This window comes from Bos taurus, chromosome 5 (assembly GCF_002263795.3).
Source record: "Bos taurus isolate L1 Dominette 01449 registration number 42190680 breed Hereford chromosome 5, ARS-UCD2.0, whole genome shotgun sequence".
NCBI lineage: Eukaryota > Metazoa > Chordata > Mammalia > Artiodactyla > Bovidae > Bos > Bos taurus.
In genome coordinates this window covers 103,465,367-103,486,565 of record NC_037332.1, presented here as the reverse complement: position 1 = coordinate 103,486,565, position 21,199 = coordinate 103,465,367, and the positions used below count along the sequence as shown (strand labels likewise).

The 21,199-nt window shown below is 47.5% G+C and overlaps 1 protein-coding gene across 1 annotated transcript in view; it reads right to left on the bottom strand.

Moving 5' to 3' along the window:
* LPCAT3 (lysophosphatidylcholine acyltransferase 3) overlaps nt 1-21,199 on the bottom strand; it is a 37,024-nt gene that overhangs the window by 1,460 nt on the left and 14,365 nt on the right. The window contains 11 exon segments of the mRNA NM_001024546.2: nt 129-251; nt 367-525; nt 603-750; nt 1,173-1,339; nt 1,510-1,596; nt 2,121-2,229; nt 3,033-3,211; nt 3,587-3,624; nt 3,745-3,838; nt 4,484-4,590; nt 5,348-5,455. Of these exon segments, the coding sequence (NP_001019717.2) occupies nt 135-251; nt 367-525; nt 603-750; nt 1,173-1,339; nt 1,510-1,596; nt 2,121-2,229; nt 3,033-3,211; nt 3,587-3,624; nt 3,745-3,838; nt 4,484-4,590; nt 5,348-5,455 (1,313 nt within the window). The 3' untranslated portion in view covers nt 129-134.

Sequence of the window (21,199 nt, the reverse complement as noted above, 5' to 3'; positions counted from 1 at the left end):
TTCTGGAAGCCAGGCCCTGTGAGGTTCACCCCATCTTCCCAGGACTACCCGTCCCCCGCCCTACCCCACTCTGTGGCTGTCTTCTGTGACCTGATAGTTGACGCTCAGTTGTAGGGAGGTGTACTTACCAGGAATTACTCCATTTTCTTTAACTTCTCTTTCCTCGGCACCATCACTTTACGGACGTAAGGCAATATGAATAGTAGACTCAAGAAGAAGACGTGGCCAAGGAAATAGATGGACTTGTACACCTGTGGGGACACGCAGCCTCCGCGGTAGATGACAGCCTGGAACTGTCCCCGTCCCCGCCGCCTGTCTGACCTCTCAGCAGTCCCTTCCCCTCCTGGCGGGTAGGCCCCTGGCTACCTTCATCCACTTGTCCCACGTGAAGAGGCAGAAAGCGGTCATCGAGTAACCCATGAAGAGCCAGTGGATGGTCTGCTGCGCCAGATAGTAGAGGGGCTGCAGGACGGTGATGGAGGCCAACCTGCTCAGGACTGGGCTGTCTCGAATCAAGCTGGCAGCCTGGGGAGGAGGGAACGGGCTCACTCAACCTTGCTCCTCTGCTCAGGCCCCCTCTGCCCGCCATCCTGAAGGCTCACCTGTCTCTCCACAATAACAATGAGGAACTCCATCTGGAAGCAGACCAGGTACCCTGAGTGGAGGCCATGCCAGAGCGCCAAGAATAGCAACGAGAGACCCTGGGATAGAACTTTATTTCCGAGGAACTTGAGTCGTTTGAAGAAGTAGCTAGAGAGAAGGGTGAGAGAGGATGAGCCTCAGATCCATCCTGCCTCCTGGCGCCCCCAGTGGGGCAGGAAAGCAGTGTGCTCTGGTCACTTTAGAATGAAAGGCAGCCAAGCTGATGAGTCACAGTTTAGACAGAGAACAGATTGAACGAAGGCTCAGCTGGGGGCCCTGCTTGGTACAATGGATGATGACGGATGGCCTGCCTGGTGGCGAGGCTGCAGCGCAGAGTGGGGTGGGCCAGCCCTGTACCCAGGCCGCTAACTACCTTGTTTCTGTTTTTGAAACATAACAGGAATGGTTTTGGGGGCGTTGAGTTGGGGACAAGAGTGGGCATGGCTGGGGGTGTCAGAGTGCCTGGAGGGGTCCGTCTGAAGTGGGGAAAGGTGAAGAAGTGATGATGCATCCCTGCCCCGGGTGCTTACCGAGCCACCCAGGCGTTGGTGTTGATGTTGAAAGAAGCAATGGTGCCCGTGAAGCGGGGGGTGGTTTCAAAGAGCCACACCTTCATGTTGGCGCAGGCATCCCACTTGGCTGTCCCATACTCGTCCAAGCCATTGAAGCCCAGCCCCGTCAGAATGCACACACCTTCCTGAGGGAGCCAGGCCATGGGTGTCGCACCGCCACCTGGCTCCCACTCCTGGCAGGTGGTCTGTGATCCCGCCCCTCTATCCCCCAACACGTTCATCCCCTGTGACCTCACCCCCTCTACCCCTCACCCCTGGCAGGTGGTCCCCTGTGACCCCACCCCTCTCTCCTCACCGTGACCAGCCAACAGGTGACATATTTGTACAGCACAAACTTGCCCCAGATCAGCATGTACATGCAGCGGAACCAGAAGCTGCCGTTCTTGAGAGAAGAGAACGTGGGTGGGTTAGGAACGCCGCCAGGCCAGGAGCCCTGCCTTGCTCTCCCTCACATGTGCGGCTGACTACTCTGCAATAGGCCAAGGGGAACCCCTTGGAGACGCCCCGAGACAGTGGGGCCTCACCTCCTTTCCTAGAGTGGGGGCACTTGGGCCACAGGCGCTGGGGGCTTTAAGGAGATGGAGCCGAGCCAGCATCTCTCCCCGGGTCCTGAGCTCCTAATGCCCGTCTGCCCAGGGCCAGAGGGGCTTGGCCGGGTCGCCTGGCTGTTAAATGAGCCCAAGCTGAGCTGCAGGGGGAGGTTGAGGTGCTAATACGCACCTGGCATGGCCCTGTGCCCGCAGGGCTGTGCAGTGCTGGCTGATGGACGCCAACTCTCAGGTCTACAGCAAAACCAACAGGCAACTGTGGGTGGTGCTCCCACCTCTCAGCTATCTACGGGGGTCCTGGCCTGGCCACTGAATATCTCTGGTGCTGTTGTGCCGCTGCTGCTGACAAAGCACTCACTTCGTAGTCGTCGCTGAGGAGATAGTCTTCGGTGATGTGGGGGCTGAGTAGGGTGTAGCCCACTAGGTAGACCAGGCCCAGGGCCAGGCGCCGCAGAGCAGGTATGGTGCTGGAAAGGGACAAGCAGGGTCACGGCGGGTGATGGCAGAGGCCCCTCCCTCTGGCCTTCTAGAGGGTGAGCACTGCCTCAGCTGGGCAGGAGGATGGAGCATGCAAACCCTGAGTCTGGGTGCTTCCCCTCAGGTCCAGCGGACCTCTGGGTCTCCCCGGTGTGCTTGGGCTATGTGGGGACTGAAAGCCCGATGCAGAGCCCAGCTTTGGATCTGCTCCCTTCTCTCCTGGCTGGATCAATGCTCAGACAGGCTGGCCAAAGTTCTCAGCAAAGGGATCTGCCTGGTAACTTGATCAGTTTCCTGATTCCTGGTGGCTCAGATGGTAAAGAATCTGCCTGAAACGTGGGAGACCCAGGTTCGATCTCTGGGTGGGGAAGATCCCCTGGAGAAGGAAATACAACCCACTCCAGTGTTCCTGCCTGGAGAATCCCATGGACTGAGGAGCCTGGCCAGCTACAGTCCACGGGACTGTGAAATACATAGATTTTGATGTATTTATCAACATTTTTTAAACTGGGAAGGTGGGTTTTAAAGGCAGGGACATGACTGCTTCAGGCAAAATCCTATGGCATAAAAGTGTATTTTGACGTTTGTACCACAGGGTCGGGAGGGATGGTGGGAAGTGACCCAAGCTGACAAGTGCCCACTCCCTGCAGTGAGTAGGCACGGAGTGCCGCCGGTCACAGGGCGAGAGCCTGACTCACGGCAGAGAATGCGGCCGGCCTTTGGGAGGTCACTTCAGAAGCGGCTTTGTTGGGTGAGAGGCCTGGACGGAGGTCTTGATGAAGGGGGCGATTACCTGTTTGGTATCTTCCCTGGGACATCAGTCAGCTCTCCCCGCACCAGCTTCATGTAGTGGTTCATGGAGAACTGGGGCCCCACCAGGAAGGCTCCATAGAAGTAGGAGAAGCCGGAGATTTCCAGCAGGGAGGGGACACCCCGTATAGCGTATATCTGCTGCTCGGAGGTCAGGGATTTCTGCGCCGAGAAGAGAACGAAGAGTTCAGTGTGTTCAGAGCCAGTGTGAGGGCTCCCCGCCCTGGGGCCCCACTGAACTGGGTTCTTCAAACAGAACCTCTTTGAGGGGATGACAATATGGAGAGGAGTTGGTGCTTCAGGGGGAAGTAGGTGTGTGTGGGGTAAGTTCAGCCATGGCCGGCTGCTGCCCCCTTCTGAGGGCCTCCCTGGCCGGATCTCTGGGCTGTGAGCAAGAGCTGGACTCAGGCAGTCAGAAATGGTGATCACACCACCCGGCCCGAGGGCGGGAGGGGAGGCCCCGCCCCTGATGATAACAGCCATCCTCCTCCCTTTGGGTTAAACTCCTTCACCTCTCTGCGGAGGCAGGGTACTTACCTGATCCTTCCCTCCGTCATAGTAGTCCATGGCCAGACCTGAGCAGAGAGAGAAGGTGTGGGTGGAGCAGAGGGAGGGGGCACAGGATTCGGCCAGTGGACTGAGGGTGGGTGGGAGGATGGGAGGGGCGTGGGTGCCAGAGGGGACCTGCCACTCACCGATCAGCTTCAAGGTCAGGACACAGTGTGGCATTGTCCACTTGATGTCGTAGGTGCCGGTGGCTGTGTTGTAATATCCGGCCAGAAGGTAGCCCTAGGAGAGGGGCAAGTATTTATTTATTCCGCCATCACTACAGTGCATCTCCCACTGCTCTGAAATCCAAGGTATTCTTTCACTTTTCCTTTCTCTTGCTGTAGAAACTGAACCTGTAAAGGGGAAGGGATGTCCTCAAGGTTTCTCAGCAAAGTGAGGGCTAAACTGAGTATTTAAAGGATTAAAAAAATTTTTTTTAATTTTTTTTTTTTTCTGCCTCACCGCATGGCCTGTGGGATCCCAGCTCCCTGACCAGGGATTGAACCCTGGCCCCAGGGCCCTCAGCAGTGAGAACTCAGAGCCCCAACCACGGGACCACCGGGCACTTCCCCAAACTGACAATGTAGATGCTCACATTCTGCAGCTCATTCCAAGTGGGTCTCCCGCTTTGACTTTGAGGGACTCCCCTCGTGGACAGATGGCTGCGCTAATCCCGACAGGCTCAAGAGCCCTGACGACGGGGTCAAGAGGGCTGGCCTGCAAGGGACGCTCCCAGGGCCTCTAGACACTGACCCAGAGCCTCGCTGCTGAGGGTCGCTGTGGATCTCCTGGTCCACGGCTTCTTCTCCACCCCAGCCCCTGTCCTTCCCCCGCCCCCAGCCCAGCCGGCTGTGAGCTGAGCTGCCCTGGGAGAGACACGTTTACCATCTGGACGCAGAAGGTGGTGAGCACGGCGGTGATGGTTCGGCCCATCAGCCGGAGGATGAGGAACTGCAGCACGATGCAGAGCAGGGAATGGTAGAGCTGGGTTCCTGGGTGTGGAGCAGAAAGCACACTGTTGCCTGTTTTCCCCCCACCCCCCTTGCATTTCCACCCTTCCTGACACTTCTGAACACAAGAATATATACAGAAAAAAAAAAAAAACTTTGGTATTTGGATCTTTCTTCTTTTTAAGGAGTCTCCTGATTTGGAGGAAGAGAAGGAAATTAACTGTATAAAAATACAGGACTGCCAGGGAGCGCTTGTATTTCTGGATGTTGGGCCTAAGGGATGCTCCTGGCGGAACTGCTTGGGTCTGTTGGCCAGTTCTAGCCCCAGCAGAGACAACCGGTGCCTCTCTGTGGATGGCGACTCGTAAGGGTTGCTTTGTTGTTTTCGTCACTAAGTCGTGTCCGACTCTTGCGACTAACCCTATGGAGTGTAGCCCGCCAGGCTCTGTCCATGGGACTTCCCAGGCAAGAATACTGGAGTGGGTTGCCATTTCCTTCTCCAGGGGATCTTCCTGACCCAGGGATGGAACCCTTGTCCCCTGCAATGGCAGGTGGGTTCTTTACCGCTGAGCCACCAGGGAAGTCCCTCTGGTAAGGGTAACCATTCTCAAAATGCTTTTATCTGGGAGAGAAATGTACATGAAGGGAGAAGCTAAGCTGTGTTCCTGCCCATAAAACCCTCTCTTTGCTCCCAGAGCATCACAACTTCCCTCTCCATTAGATTCCCTCCAGGACGTTTTGTCTGGGTCTGTTCCTTCTCAGGCTCCCTGTAATTGTGGTGCTAACTAGGTTCACTCACCAAAATTATAATAAGCGATTGAGAGGCCCGTAAAGGTGTGGAAAAGGTGGATGAGGTAGCTGTCCTTGTAGAAAAGGTAACGCCGATAAAATAAAGCGAAGGGGTAACCTGGATGGGGAGAAAGAGCAATAGAGGGTTACTCGTGCCTGGTGCCCTCCCGGGTTTGTTCTGGAAGTTGATCTGGCATAACACCCAGCCCAGAGAGGAACGAAAACATGCAAACTAAGGATGTCTACAAAGACAGCAACAGCACCCCTAATTATCAAAAGAAGCCTCTTTGTAAATACAAATTTAACATGGGAGATATTAATTTTATATTGAGGCAATACAAACTGGGTCCTATGACCACATTTCCTTTACCGCTTATTAAATATTGCTAGGAACTTTCTCTTGCATTTTTCTTAGATGATATAAGGGGCTGAGAGTGCCCAACTGTGCCCAGAAATGCCATTTTATACCTTGATGATCTATTATAATTCCATTACTAGCAGAGTACTGTCAGTCACATTATTAAGAGGATAAATACAAATGGTCCCTGGCTACAGATGGGGTTGCTGTTGGCATACACAGCTGCACAGCAGTTAGTAGGTGGGTACTCTTCACACACTTGAGGTCTGGGCACTGCCCAAGCTAGTAAATCCATTTAGGTATGCTGGAAAAATATCTTCTGAAGCCATGATTCAAGGTATGGTCCCAGGGTTACGACTGAACTACAGGGGATCTCTTGATGGCCGTGAACTGAGGATGCACAGCCAAGGGTTGCTTAGCGAACAGGGTCAACAACACTGGGTAGTCCTAAACTAAAATTAACACGTTGCCTTGTTTTACTGCAGACTCACAGCCAGTGTTCCTCACATCACATCATGAAACCTGGCTGACGGGCTTGGCAACCTTCCTCCTGTAGTGCATGAGTAGAGAGCTGGGGTCCCTCCTTTTGTTTGGAAGGATGCTTTACCCAGTCTGTCATTGCATAATTAGTGTTCTTGAGTTAGTCATGGTTTATAGCTGCTGCAATTCTTGCATTTTTGGCTGTACCTTGGGCCTTGTGGGATCTTAGTTCCCAGACCAGAGGTTGAACCCAGGCCTCCAGCAGTGGAAGCTTGGAGTTCTAACCACTGGACTGCCAGGGAAGTCCCTGCAATTCTTAACTTTTCAATTGTAAGTTGCAGGTAATTTATCACTGGTGATATAGTTGTGAGTTTGCTTAACTGCAAAGCTTAGATGAGTGTCATACATAAAGTGTTGAATTAAGTGAATGAGTAAATGGATAATCATGTTATACATTAGCTGATGTTCTCCTAATTATTTTTCCCATGACCTTTTTTTTTTTTTTTTTAAATACTTATGACCACAGGGACTTCTCTGGTGGTCCAGTGGCTAAAACTCTGTGTTCCAAATGTAGGGGGCCCAGGTTCGATCCCTGGTCAAGGAACTAGATCCCACATGCCGCAACTAAAGATGCTATGTGCTGGAATTAAGATCCAGCACAGCCAAATAAATAAATAAATAATAATAAAACAACTTCTGATCACAACCTGTATACTTATGTACCCTAGTTTTTTCACACAGCAGTGTATCAGACATTTATCTTCTTCTCGGTGGCAGGATCTACTGGTGTCCTTCGGATGCTGCTCTCATAATGGGCTAGGCTCTTTATCAAATATATAGCTTCATGCAAACAGTTGACTCTGTAGATAATTCTGTGATGACTGGCTCCTTTGCTCATTCATTAATCCAACAGATGCTTATTATGTGCCCACTACACGCCAAGCATTCTGTTTATGGAGCACAGAATGAGGGAGCGGGTGGCATGGAATGGTTTATGTTCTAGCCACCTAAGGTGAAGTGATGTAGGGCTGCTAGTCGAGGGGAGGGAGGCAACTGTGACCCTTTCACAGTCAGATGAATGAGTAAAGGAATATGACAAGCCTCATACGTACCGCGTGGGCAGAAATTTTGTGGGACTGAGCAGCAAGAATTGCTAAGAACCAGACCCAGGTACTAGAAAGTATATATAAACACCCAAATGCCTTACATCTTTTGTCTTTTATTTTTAATGTTTTAGGAATAGGGGCATAAATGAACAAAAACAACAAATAGGGTGGATCTTAATTACCTAGAGTACTCATAAAAAAGTTCCAGACAGCTAAGAGTTTACCCTTTAAAGCACTTAAAGGGTTAAAAACCTTTAACCAATTGAAATCACTGAAACCCTTCATCATTTGGGATGCTTGAAATTAAAAAACACAACACGCATTACTCTGCCTCCTTAAACTGATATAACTGGACATTTCCCTGGTGGTCTGGGTCATAACTGTTCTAAAGGCACAATGGCTTTAGGACCTACCAGGTGCGCGCACACTGTCCTGCATTCTGAGTCCTTACGTCCATTTGCCGTACTTTTCTGCCCCTTTCTTTGCTATTCAGGGATCTATAGTCACTTCTTGATCTTTCAGTGCTGAGAATAATCGCTCTTCCTACTTCTAATTTCCAGCAGGCCTTAGAAGTCTTAACTTTGTTTTAAAGGTGCAAAACAGACAGACAAGACCTAAGACAAGAACAAAGGCCTTGGTGTCTTCCTTGCAGACTTAGTGCCCAGCTCTCGTAACAGCTGTTCTGGCATTCAAGGCCCTTTCGCTGTCTCCTATTTTTGGGTGTATCTGTGGGGCGTTGAGTTGGGTGAGGAGTTCCATGCAGGTGAAGTCTGATTGCACACCAGGAAATGCATCAATAAGGAGATGGAGTAATTGGGAGAAAAAGAAGAAGAGTGCAGCAGTCCAGGTTACCAAGGACAGGAAGATCATCAGAGAGAACAGTGGCGCCTCCAGGCTCTGGAAGCCACTAAGGGGAGGAAGGAGCTGTGCTGGGCGAGTTGCTGTGACAACCTGGAGCTGGTTGTCAACACGGTACCCTGCTCCCCGCTGCTGCTCAGCTCAGCAAGCTTCGGAGCCTGGCTGCCATTCATCCCATCGGGGATGTGCTGTTTGGGGGGAGGGTGTCATCCTACAAGCTGCTTCTGAGTCTCAGTGCTGCTGTGTGGGAGCCAATGCTTGATACAGTGGCTACAGTCACCTAAAGAATTGCTGAAAGAAACCAACAGAAGCAGCTCTCACCCGCCCACCCGCCCGTCAGTCTGATGCAGTAGGTCTGGGTGGCCCTAATGGGCAGCCAGGGCTGAGAAGCTCTGCCTTCCTAAACCCTCGTGCAGGGCAGGTCCTGGGGAGAAAACCCTGAGCTCGATGACTGGGGGCTGCTGTTTTCCCTGAATGGCACCCAACAGGCAGAAGTTTGTTCTCTAAACCCGGTATGGAGGCTTTTTAGAGATTGTGTGGTCCCCACACTGGAACAATTTCTTCTATTTGATTGTTTGTTTAAAGGGGGACCCTGGGGACTTCCCTGGTGGTCCAGTGGCTCAGACTCTGTGCTCCCAATTCAGGGGGCCCGGGTTTGATCCCTGGTTAGGGAACTAGATTCCACAAGCAGCAACTAAGAGACTGCATGCCACGACTAAAACCCAGCACAGCCAAATAAAGAAATAAATATAAAAAAAATAATAAAGGAGGACCCTGCAGAAACTTATTAGCAGACGAAGGTTGAAGATAAAATCTGCACCCTGAACTCGGGATTCCCAAACTAGAATGGGTACATGCCAAGAGCAGACTGGAAGGCACTCACTATGCTGTGACCCTACAGCAGACTGCTGGGAGGCACTGAACTTGGCCCCTTCAGGCAGGGGTCCCCAACGTCCGGGATCCAATGATCTGAGGTGTAGCTGATGTAGTAATAATATTAATAGAAATAAAACACACAATAAATGTGCTTGAGTCAGCCTGAAACCACCCTCTACCCCTTACTGCCTTGGTCTTTGGAGAAAACTGTCTTCCACGAAACTGCTCCCTGGTGTCAAAAAAGTTGGGGACCGCTGGCTTCAAGGATCCCGGTATATGGAACCTATGTACCCAGCTGGCCTCCCCAGCTTGTCGCCGGTCGTCTCCTCAGGCCCCACTGCCGTCTGAGTCAGAAACTCGGATCTATTAACTGAGATCGCTAGTGGAGTTCCTCCCTCTCTGAGATCTAAGAGTTGTGAAATTACTCATTAATCCTAAAAGGTCCTGAAGTTCCATGTGAAGAAATAGAAATGGACTGCTTTCATTCATGTCTGATGAATTTCTTTGCCTCTCATCCTGTTTTGCTATTTCTGGGCTCTCTGGGAATATGATACGACCCTGTTTGATCAGGCAATGGTTCATGTGACCTTGATGAACAGAAAACAGAGCATGTTTTGGCAGGTGTGAGGAAGAAGACAGAACTAGAACTGCTACGTGTTGTCTTAGCCAGGCATTGACACTGGTTTGTACCAAAAAGATGACAACCACCTCCAACACCACACCAAGAGTTCAGAGAACACCCTCAGCATATATACAGTAGCCGCTGCCAAACGTTTTGGTCTCAGCACTGCTGTTTTAAAAATCATGAAAAAAAAAAAAACTGAAATAGAGTTAATTTACAATGTTGTGTTAGCTTTAGGTATACACAAACTGATTCAGTTATATGTGTGTGTGTGTGTGTGTGTGTATATATTCTTTTTTAGATTCTTTCCCATTATAGGTTATTATTAATGTAAGACATTAAATATATCTTCCTGTGCTATACAGGTGGTCCTTGTTAATTAGCATCACTTTACACTCTTAAAAGCCTTCCGCTGCAGGGGCCATAGGTTTGATCCCTGTTTGGGGAACTAAGATCCCATATGCCATGAGGCACAGGCAAAAGAAAAGAAAATTAAAAGTTTTAAAATTATTAATTCATGAAAAAAAAATAAACCTATTACATGTTAATACAAATAATGTACTGTTAATGAAAACAGCTATATTTTCTAAGTCAACCATTTACATAAAAATAAAACCATTTAATGAAAAGAATGGGATTTTTTTTTTTTTTTAACAGATATCTGGCATTTGCTAAATAGAAGAAGGCTGGATGCTCAAAACTGCTTCTGAATTCAGTTTGTTGTAATATGTCATTTAGGCCAAAATATATGAAAAAAAAAATCTGGCTTCACAAAGATATACAGCTGGAAAGAGAATCTTAATAGCCTTTTCAGATAATTTTGGATATTCCGTCTTTGATAACATACAGAAAATCAAAACTCAGCAAATAAGTAGTTTCTTAAAGGCTAGTTGTAATATGGAATTTGAAATCCTATCAATGAGCTTTTCACACTGTTACATTAAAATCCACAGGTCTCCCGTGAACTATGAATAGATCTTTTAGCCAGGTCTGGTTTTTTAACAGTGTGCATTGGTCATTGGTAAAATATTGGTTCACTGAGTTAGGGAGATCTTTCAATCTTGAGACATCCTTATAATATAATATAAAAAAAAAATCACATTTCTTAGTATTACCATTGATTTTCAGCAGAGAAGTCTTTATAAAATGGGAAGTTGTCTAGCTCATGGTAGCAAACACAAGTTTTGGAAAATTCAAATTTTCACTTGAAAGCTTGAAATTTATCATTGATTACAAACACTGTCAGTTATGTTCCTTGAAGTGACAGGCTTACTTTGCGCATTTCCAAGAAACTCTCTGCCAAATGCCCAGTCTAAATAACCAGCATGTCTGTCAGTCGTTCTTTCATGTGAAAATGGTGTTCTGTGAAAGAGAAGCTGTCAGCTCATTGTGCAGTTTGAGCCAGTGCACAGGTGCTTTGCCTTGAGACACTTCTGCTTTGGGACAGAGGGTGTTCCATGCATGTGTCTCATTTCTTCAAACAGAATGTTAAAAAGACATGTACTCAGGGTTGAGATTTTATGTTTCATCCAGGACACTCTTCGGTTGTCGTTCAGTTGCTCAGTCGTAGCTGACTCTTGGTGATCCCATGGACTGCAGCACGCCAGGCTTCCCTGTCCTTCACTATCTTCTGGAGTTTGTTCAAAGTCATGTCCATTGAGTCAGTGATGCCGTCCAACCATCTCATCCTCTGTTGCCCCCCTTCTCCTCCTGCCCTCAATCTTTCCCAGCATCAGGGTCTTTTCCAATGAGTGGGCAGTGGATGGATCTGTGCACCCCCCGCCTTGTTTTTTTTAGCATTTATTTTTTGGCAGCATTGGATCTGTGCTGTGGCACTTGGACTTAGTAGTTGGGGCTCGAGTCCTTCTCTGCTTGCGGCACATGGGCTTAGCTGCCCCCAGGCATGTGGGATCTCAGTTTCCGGACCAGAGATCAAGCCCATGTGCCCTGCACTGGAAGGCGGATTCTTAACCACTGCATTGCCAGGGAAGTCCTGGCTCTGCCCTTTCTTGACCGACTGCATGGTGAAGAATGTAGGGTATGCTGGTTCAGTTTGGTGTCCACACCTTCACTCATGCTTAGGGACCAGCAGAGTTTTTACCATCGCTTCTGCCCTGTCAAGTGCCAATGACAAAAGCAAATAACATTTTAATTTTATTCTGAAAAATAACTTTAAAGTTCTCAGGGACCCATAGGAGTTCATGGACTACACTTGGAGAAATGCTGACACAGAATGGTGTTTTGGCTTAATTTTCCTGGTTAAAGCACTCTAAATCAACAGGCTTTTCTTCCTCCCTCCTTTCCTCAACTGCTCCTTCTGTATTTTTTTTTTTTTTAATTTATTTATTTGGTGGCACTGAGTCTCAGTTTCAACATGTGGGATCTAGTTCCCTGACAAGGGATTGAACCCGGGCCCCCTGACCAGGAGGGCAGAGTCTTAGCCACTGGACCACTAGGGAAGTCCCTCCTTGTATATATTCTTTTTCTTTTTTGGAAAGTTTCTCTGTCCTTGGTTTTGAGATATCAGTTTCCCTCTTTTTTTCTTATTCTATTGAGATGTATTTCACATACCATCAAATTCATCAGAGTGTAGGATGCAGTGGTTTTTAGTATATTCATAAGGTTGTATAATGTCCCCACTGGAGTGTCTAAATTCCAGCATGTTTTCATCCCCCCCCCCCCCCCCCCCCAAGAAACCCTATCTGTGTTAGTGGTCACTCTCCAGGCCCTGGTGACAAAGTCACTTTCTGACTCTACAGATTTGCCTGTTCTGGCTATTTCATAAAAACGGAGGCATACCGTATGTGGACTTTTGCATCTAGCTTCTTTCACTCAGTGTCATGTTTTTGAGGTTCGTTTATGTTGTACCATGTAGCAGCACTCCGTTATTTTTTTATGGCTGAATAACATTCCTTCGTTTGGACAGATCATACGTCATTTATTCAACCATCAGTTGATGGACATCTTGGTTGTTTCCACTTTGGGGGTATTAAGAAGAAGGCTGCTGTGAACATTCCCGAGGCGTATGTTTTCCGTTCTCTTGGGTATGTACCTCGGAGCAGACTGTTTGGCTCACTCACTGGCTGAGCAGCACTTCTCAGTTGGTGGTGCAGATCAGTTTTTAAAATTTCCCATCTGCCGTGGACCATACTTCAGTAAAGTACAAAGTCCTGGGCTTGGATGATGTGGCACTATGGAACTCCTGTGAAAATCCCTAAATGTTCACTCTTACTCTCCGCTCGCTTTGAGCTTTGACTTGGCAAAGGGTGGTGACAAATTGCACCAACCTCTCCTTTGCCTCTTTCACTGAAGGCTTTTTCTTCTGACTCCTAAACATGGCTGACCTCCAGAGTCAGTCCCGACCCTCTGCTATGCTGTCCACACCGTCTCGTTGGAAACCCCATCTACTCTCATGTAATTTAACGTGATCTTTATGCCAAAGACAACCTCACACCTTTAATCCTGACCTCTCAGGTTTCAGTTCCACATTTCCTACTTCCTGGTGGGGCATTTTCAGTTTGATATCTTGCACCATCTCTAACTCTGTGTAAATAAGACATGGGCTTTCCCCTGAATCAGGCTTCTCTCAGCTTCTTTGGTTGATTAATGATGTTACTGCGCTCCGGGCCACACAGCGACATTCAAAGGCTTTAAGTTGTCTCCGCCTCTTCCCTTTTTCCTCAGTGCCCATATCTAGTCACCAAATCCTGGTTTGTTTTTGTTTTGGCCACACCACAAGGCTTGCAGGATCTTAGTTCCCCAACTAGGGACTGAACCCATGCTCCCTGCAGTGGAAGTCCAGAGTTCTCAGCCATAAGGACCGCCAGGGATTTCCCCCACAAAATCCTGTCCATCCCTCCTTTCCAATGTCTCGCGCCACCATTGCATCCCCTTCTTTCCCATGCTACATCTGCAGGGAAGGCCCTCAAATGCTCCCCCTTCAAGTCTTGCCACAACCTCATCTCTGCCTGTAGCTGCATCCCCTGACATCCTCCACCAGGGGGCTCTCCCTGCCATTCCTGCTCAGAAGCCATCAGTGACTCTACCTGACCACTCCACACAGCATCAGCCCCCCAGTCCAAGATTCAAGGTCTACCTTCTAAATTACATTTCTGGGCAAAGCCTCCACCCTCCTCCTCTAGCTAACTGCTATGCTAGTTTCTTCTCAAGCATGCCTTGTGTCGGGAATTCCATGGTGGTCCACAGGTTAGGACTCTGCGCGCTCACTGCCAAGGGCCCTTCAGGGTTCAATCCCTGGTCAGGGAACTAAGATTCCACATGGAATGTGGTGTGGCCAAAAAAAGAAAAACCCAACCAAACACACAAACCACAACAATGCCCCCCTCCCCCCAAATCCAAACAAAACATGTCTTATGTCTTTAATCTCTAGACCTTCACTCATGCCGGTCCCTTTGGGTGGGATCTTCTTCAACTACCCCTCTAACCAAGTGAAGTCCTACCCATTCTTGAAAAACACTCAGTTCAAGTGTCTCCTTCTTTAGGGTTACTATAGACCACAATTAATTCATGACCCTGCACATTATGGACTCCTGCCTTAAATACATGGTGCTTAGGACAAAGACTTATTTGGCAAAATCATTATGTAATACAAGTTGCCATTCCTTACACTAGTGTTCTGTATTAAAACTATCACAAGTTCACAATCTCCTTTACTAAAGTTCTTCTGTGTCTTTGGATCTCCCATAGCATGCTATCCCTGCATACTTCATTTTCTGATGGGTTGACCTACAGTAATTGACACTTAATAGTGGTTTGAGTGTCAGTTTCTTCATCTGTAAAATGGGGACAGGACCTGCTCCAGTGATTATTGTAAGGGCTAAAGGGGATGGGGAAACAGTGTCAGACTTTATTTTTTTGGGTTCCAAAATCACTGCAGATGGTGACTGCAGCCATGAAATTAAAAGACGCTTACTCCTTGGAAGGAAAGTTATGACCAACCTAGATAGCATATTCAAAAGCAGAGACATTACTTTGCCGACAAAGGTCCGTTTAGTCAAGGCTATGGTTTTTCCAGTGGTCATGTATGGATGTGAGACTTGGATTGTGAAGAAAGCTGAGCGCCAAAGAATTGATGCTTTTGAACTGTGGTGTTGGAGAAGACTCTTGAGAGTCCCTTGGACTGCAAGGAGATCCAACCAGTCCATTCTAAAGGAGATCGGTCCTGGGTGTTCTTTGGAAGAAATGATGCTAAAGCTGAAACTCCAGTACTTTGGCCACCTCATGTGAAGAGTTGACTCATTGGAAAAGACTCTGATGCTGGGAGGGACTGGGGGCAGGAGGAGAAGGGGACGACAGAGGATGAGATGGTTGGATGGCATCACTGACTTGATGGACATGAGTCTGAGTGAACTCCGGGAGTTGGTGATGGACAGGGAGGCCTGGCGTGCTGCAATTCATGGGGTCGCAGAGTTGGACACGACTGAGTGACTGAACTGAACTGAACTGAAAGGGGATAATGCATATAAAATAGTCAGCACAGCCTAACATATTGTAAGCAGTCACAAAGTCTCACACACACACATGCAGATTCACATAGAGGGAGTCTGTAAACTAGGTCTTATCTGAGAAATTCTGATGCAAGTGGTATCAGGGGTTCCAAATCTAATCTTCTTTCCATGTGACAATCAAATGACTGAGGGATTTTCTTCCCATCTTAACTTTAAAAGAAGAGTCATTGTGTATTTATTTTAAAGATACTGACTCTGGCTTGCCAAGAGCACTTTTTCTAAAATGCAACGTACGGTTAAATTAAAGCACTGGATGGTTAGAAGCACACCAACTCTGAGGTTAAGATGAGATTTGACAGCCTGCATCCCAGTTCTGCTACTTACTAGCTGTCCCCTTAGGCTGGTTGATGAGTTACTGCTTTTGGTCCTCAGTTTCACTAGTAGAGTATCTAGGTCCTGGCTCATATTTCAACCTGGTCCATATCAGATGCTCAGTGAGCGTGAGATGGCATCAACCTCTCCTTTAACAGAGGCCTGCCCAGCAACCTCAACCGACTGGCTTCTAACACCGTGAATGCCAACGGCTCTTGCACGTCCACCTCCCATTGAGGCTCTCCCCTGAACTTCACACTCGTGTGCCACGTGGAGTGGGTACCCGCCTAACGGGACACCTCAGACGTAACAGGCCCCAAACTCAACTGCTGATGTCCTTCTCTCAGCTAGCCTGCTCCTCCCCTGGCTTCCTCATTTCAGCAAAGCCTTCTGCTCAGCCCTTCTGCTCACACAAGGCTGAGGCCCTGCCACCTTCCCCTGCTCCTGACCCCCTCCCCTCCCCCAGGCAACCCTATCTGTCAGCAAACCCTGTTTATTCTATCTGCAAAGTGAACCCAGAATCTGACCACTTCTGCCCCTGGTCCATGTTGGCGCCATCCCTGGCTTGTGTTATAATTGTCATCTCCTGACTCATCTCCCCCAGTGCATTCAGTCACACTCTGCTCAGCAGGAGCTGAAGTCCAACCAGAATGCCAAACTGAGCTGCTCACCCCTCCCCCACTGCTCTCTGACTCATCTCTGACTCTGGGACGCCCTTCCTGGAATGGCAGACTTGTGCAAACCTTAGAGCCCTCACATTAACATGTTCCTGGCTTGGGATGCTCTTTCACCCATGAGCTCAAGTACCTCCAGCGCTTCAGGTTTTTACTGAAATGTCACCTTATCGGTGGGGCCTTCCCTGACCATGGTATCTTGAGATTGCACACGTTGCCCCACCCTGTATGCCACCAACACACACTTCCTGTTTTTCTTTCCTACTTTATCTTTCCTATTTTCCCTTGGCACTTACTACTTTTCCACATGCTGTATATTCTACTTATTGGTCTTTGAAGGCAAGATTTTTGTCTCTTCCCCCCCCTCACTGTACTGCAAGTGCCTTGTAGAGTTCCTGGTACAAAAAAGTTCTCAAAAATATTTGTTGACTGGATGAGAGAATAAAAGAATGAATGAACAAATACTCTGTATCCTAGGGAGTGAATAAAATATGTATTGAGCATCCATTATGTGGTCAGCAATGCATTAGGCAAAAGGAGACTATGGTAGAGTTGTAAGAGATGCTTTCAGACTCTGAAGGAGCATTTTAGAGAGAAAAGAATACCAAGCAATGATGTTGTATAAATGCTAAGTGATGGAAATGGCAATGTTGTAGAGGTTGGAGAAGACAAGAGGTCAGTAATGAACAGATAAGTCAGGATGAGCAGAGAAGAAACAAGGGAAGGGAGTTCCAAGGCAGAATTATGTACTAAAGACCCAGAGGCAGGAGAGGGCATGGAGCAGTCATGTCACAAGACCGGGCTGACTACAAGACGGGGCAGGAAGGTTTGGAAAACCAGACAGAGTCAGAATTTTATATAATAGGGAAAAAAAATCAAGAGGATTGGACTTCCCTGGTGCTCAGAGGTAAAGAATCTGCCTGTGTCAATGCAGGAAATATGGGTTTGATTCCTGGGCTAGGAAGATCCCACATGCTATGGAGCAACTAAGCCCATGGGCCACAACTACTGAGCCTGTGCTCTAGAGCCCTGGAGCCACAACTCCTGCGTCTATGTGTCACAACTCCTGAAGCCTGAAAGCCCCAGAACCCATGCTCTGCACAAAAGAAGCCACTGCAGTGAGAAACTGAGAAATGCAACTAGAGAGTAGCCCCCGCTCACTGCAATGAGAGAAAAGCCCGTGCAGCAATGAAGACCCAATGCAGCCAAAAATAAACTGAGCTCATCACCTCTGTTTCCGGTCTACTCATTTCTGCCTTGGCCCTCAGCAATGGGGTAACATACCCCCAGCCCAGGCCAACTCACCCTCACCTCTTGTAAGAAGATCTGGTTCACAGGGTCAATGGGCTCCTTAGAGTCAAATGACTGAAACTGATCTCAAACTCAAAATTCATGCTTATTGTCGGAGGTAAAGGGATGGGAGACAGCGGATCCCCCCCAAAAGGCTATGTCTGTCCATCACTGCTCTTAGGGATAGTTCACTGACAAAATTATGGCAACTCTGGAATTTCTAGCTGAAAAAGATGGATGAAAAAACCTGTTTCAGCCTTATATCATCTGGATGCTGAAATTTTCCTAAATCATGTAATGTTCCCACAGATAATGGGTATTTTGCTTTGCACAATGGAAGGCCACTTTCAGGATCAAGTTTCAGTTCAATTTTCCTAAGAATCACAGACTAGAATATAAAACAGGACTGCTTTTGAACATGGCTTATTTGTATTATTTATTTATCTTTGGCCACGTGGCATGTGGGATCTTACCTCCCCAACCAGGGATAGTGCCCGCGCTCCCTTAATTGGAAGTGCAGAGTCTTAACCACTAGATGGCCAGGGAAGTGGCCATCTAACGGCTTATTTGGTATTGACAGTTTATTTTTTATCACATATTTCCACATGCTAGCTTTATCATGATTATTTCCACTGTGAAGAACTGCCATTCACATTTGTTTTCTTTCACCAAAGTGGAGATTCCTCATACTGAAGAACTATACAGAGGAAAGCAAGACGGATGGAGATAGGAAGGAGAGTGAAGCCCTGTGTGACTCTGGCTCTTTGTGGTGATAGGTAACTGATTGGTTACTGACCACACTGTCAGACGGGGGAACACTGGGACATTATGGACCTGGAGGTGGGGTGACGCTCACCTCTGGAATTTGTTCACAATGGTCCTGTCTCTATTCAGCAGATTAAGCCTTATTGATGGTATGGCCAAGGTGATAACACACCTGCCCCACTCCAACAGTCCTCTATGGCTCAGGCTGAGTCACATGCTGAATGGTTATTCATAGGATTCAGATTCTTTGAACCCATGAAACCTTATAAATCACTGACTCCAAACCCTTTATTAGAGATAGAAGAAAGCAAAGCCCAAAGGGACTAACTGGCTTGCTTCAGGTTAATAGAGCAGAGCCCCAGTTAGAACCCATATCACTTGATTTCTATGCTGATACTCCTGTCTCATGCTTTGGCACCTGGCGGAGGCCAGCAAATACATCACTAGTCACTGCTGTTGTTCAGTCACTCAGTCATGTCCGACTTGTTTTGACCCCATGGGCTGTAGCCCGCTAGGCCCTTCTGTCACGGAATTCTCCAGACAAGAACACTGGAATGGATTGCCATTTCCTTTTCCAGGGGATCTGCCCGACCCAGGGACTGAACCTGCATCTCCTGCATTGCGGGTGGATTTGTTACCACTGAGCCACCAGGGAAGCCTCACTGGTCACTAGCTGTGCACTTTTAAAGCTATGGCTATGTTAATCTCTGATTATCTGTTCACAGACACATGCATGCCCATGTCTGCTTATCATCCTATCTAAAACCATTTGAAAACTTCATCTCTGCTAAATTTAGGTACTCCTTGTTCTTTCTTTCTTCATCAGTTCTTGGGGATGCTCCCTGCCTATCTTCTTAGGGTGCAATTCATTTCTGAAAGGGACCTCCAGCTGAGTATCTTAAATGTTTTGATGACTGTAGAATAGAATTCAGGGATAAATGATGAAAATGTCCTCAGAATAAGAACAGAGGGGGCATTTTAAGGGTAAACTAGTAAATGGCTGTTATCTGTGAGAAAGGAAAAAGGCTCTTATGAAGGTTGCAAAGTTTTTTTTTCTTTTAATGGGAATTCCCTGGAGGTCCAGTGGTTAGGACTTGGTGCTCTCAATGTTGAGACCCAAGTTCAAACCTTGGCTGGGGAACTAAAATCTCATAAGCCGAGTGGAATGGTGTGACCAAAAAAAAAAAAAAGGAAATATTAGTTTTTTTAGTCACTTAACCCAAACAACCTAAACCTGAACTGCACCCAAAGTCCCATCAAAAGTCAGTTTTTTATTGTTGCACTCAAGCCAGGGGCTCTTAGCAGTTAACAGGCAAGGCCATGTTAAGATTAGCGCCAACGATACAAGCTGGCAATCGTGTGTGCAAACTGGTGCTAAGGCTGAGAAGTTATGATGTTATGATGAGACAACAGACTGACCCTGAAGCCACGTTCCCTTGTATGACCCCACCGGGAAGAGGTACTCACTGGCTTCTGAGCCTAGGAAAAGTCAGCACCCCACCATCCTACCCCACCATCCTGGGTCAGGGGCCAGCCCTCAGGACTATCTCAAGCCTGATCAGATGCTCAGAACTATTTGTGAATGTTTGTCTGCACAATTACAGTCTTTTCTGTACTATTACAGATTGTGCAAATGGTCACATAGTTCTTTTGTTATGACAAAAATTTATAGACTGAAAGAATGTTAAGGCTGTTGACTCGCAGGCTAGTTGCTAGTCACTGCTGACTAGTGGAACAGGACAACAGATGTTGGCCGACCCTCAGGCACTTGAACACACCGAAACGCCTTTCCTAGCAGATACCAGCCTGAGGCTTACATTCAGAGAGTGGTTTTTTAAATCATATTATAAATCTTTGTAAATTAGCGAACCACTTGGTGGCAACTTCTAGCCAGATTATCTGATTGGAGCTAGACTCAGGAATGAAGAGTAATCTGGTTGAGAAATTCAGCTTTGCCGCTTGGGCAAATCACTTAAGATTCTTTGTACCTTGATTTCTTCACGTCTAAGGTAGGGATGTAAAGAAAGGCACGCCCCCCCCCCATTCCAGTTTTTCAAGGACCATGCCAGCAGCCACTGCAGCTGCCCACCAACGGTGTACCTAGCGGGGAATTCAGGATGGAGAAAAACTTGAAGGCTTCTGTGCTTTGGATACTGGCCTAGATAGTTCAGATGTATATCTAAGGGACAGATGCAATGAGTCCAGATTCTTGCGTCTTCACATACACAGAAAGGCACTAAAATCATTAACTTGAGACGTCTGCTCTTTGTGACTGGCAGTAATCTTTTGATGCTCAAAGTATGTGTTAGCTACTTAGTCGTGTTCACCTCTTTGTGACTCTACCTACTGTAGCCTACAGGCTGCCCTGCCCATGGCATTCTCCAGAGGAATCTTCCTGACCCAGGGGTTGAATCCGGTCTCCTGCACTGCAGGCAGATTCTTTACTGTCTGAGTCACCAGGGAAGCCTCTCTGAGGCTCAACTACATGCTTTTTTCCAAGCAAGAAACATTCACATATTAATACGTCCCTGATCTCTTTGGAGCCTTCCTCAGAGCCACCCGAGAGGCGGTCTTCCAGGCTATGTTCCTCAGTTAAGGCCCTGAATAAAACTGCACTTGCCATTTCTAGGTTGTGTGTTTTTCTTTTAGTCAAGAGGCAAAATACTAGCCATCTTGCAGGCTGTTGCGCAGATTATAAGAGAAAATATCCATAAAAAAGCATCAAACATGTACTTCCTTGAGGCCACTTAAGAAATATTTACATATGAGCAAATATTTTTTTTTTTTTTGAGCAAATATTTTATACAAGCCTATCTATACTTAACTTCTTAAAATCTGAGTAAGCTCTTTTAACCAGTTTTAAGACATACACTCTCAGGCTCAAGCCTCTAGCCTTGAGCTAGGGGTGGGAAATTTTGGCCTTTGCCCATCTTGATCCTATTTTAACTAAATTAAGTCTATAGCAAGTTTCAAAAATAAAGCTCTGAGTTGCC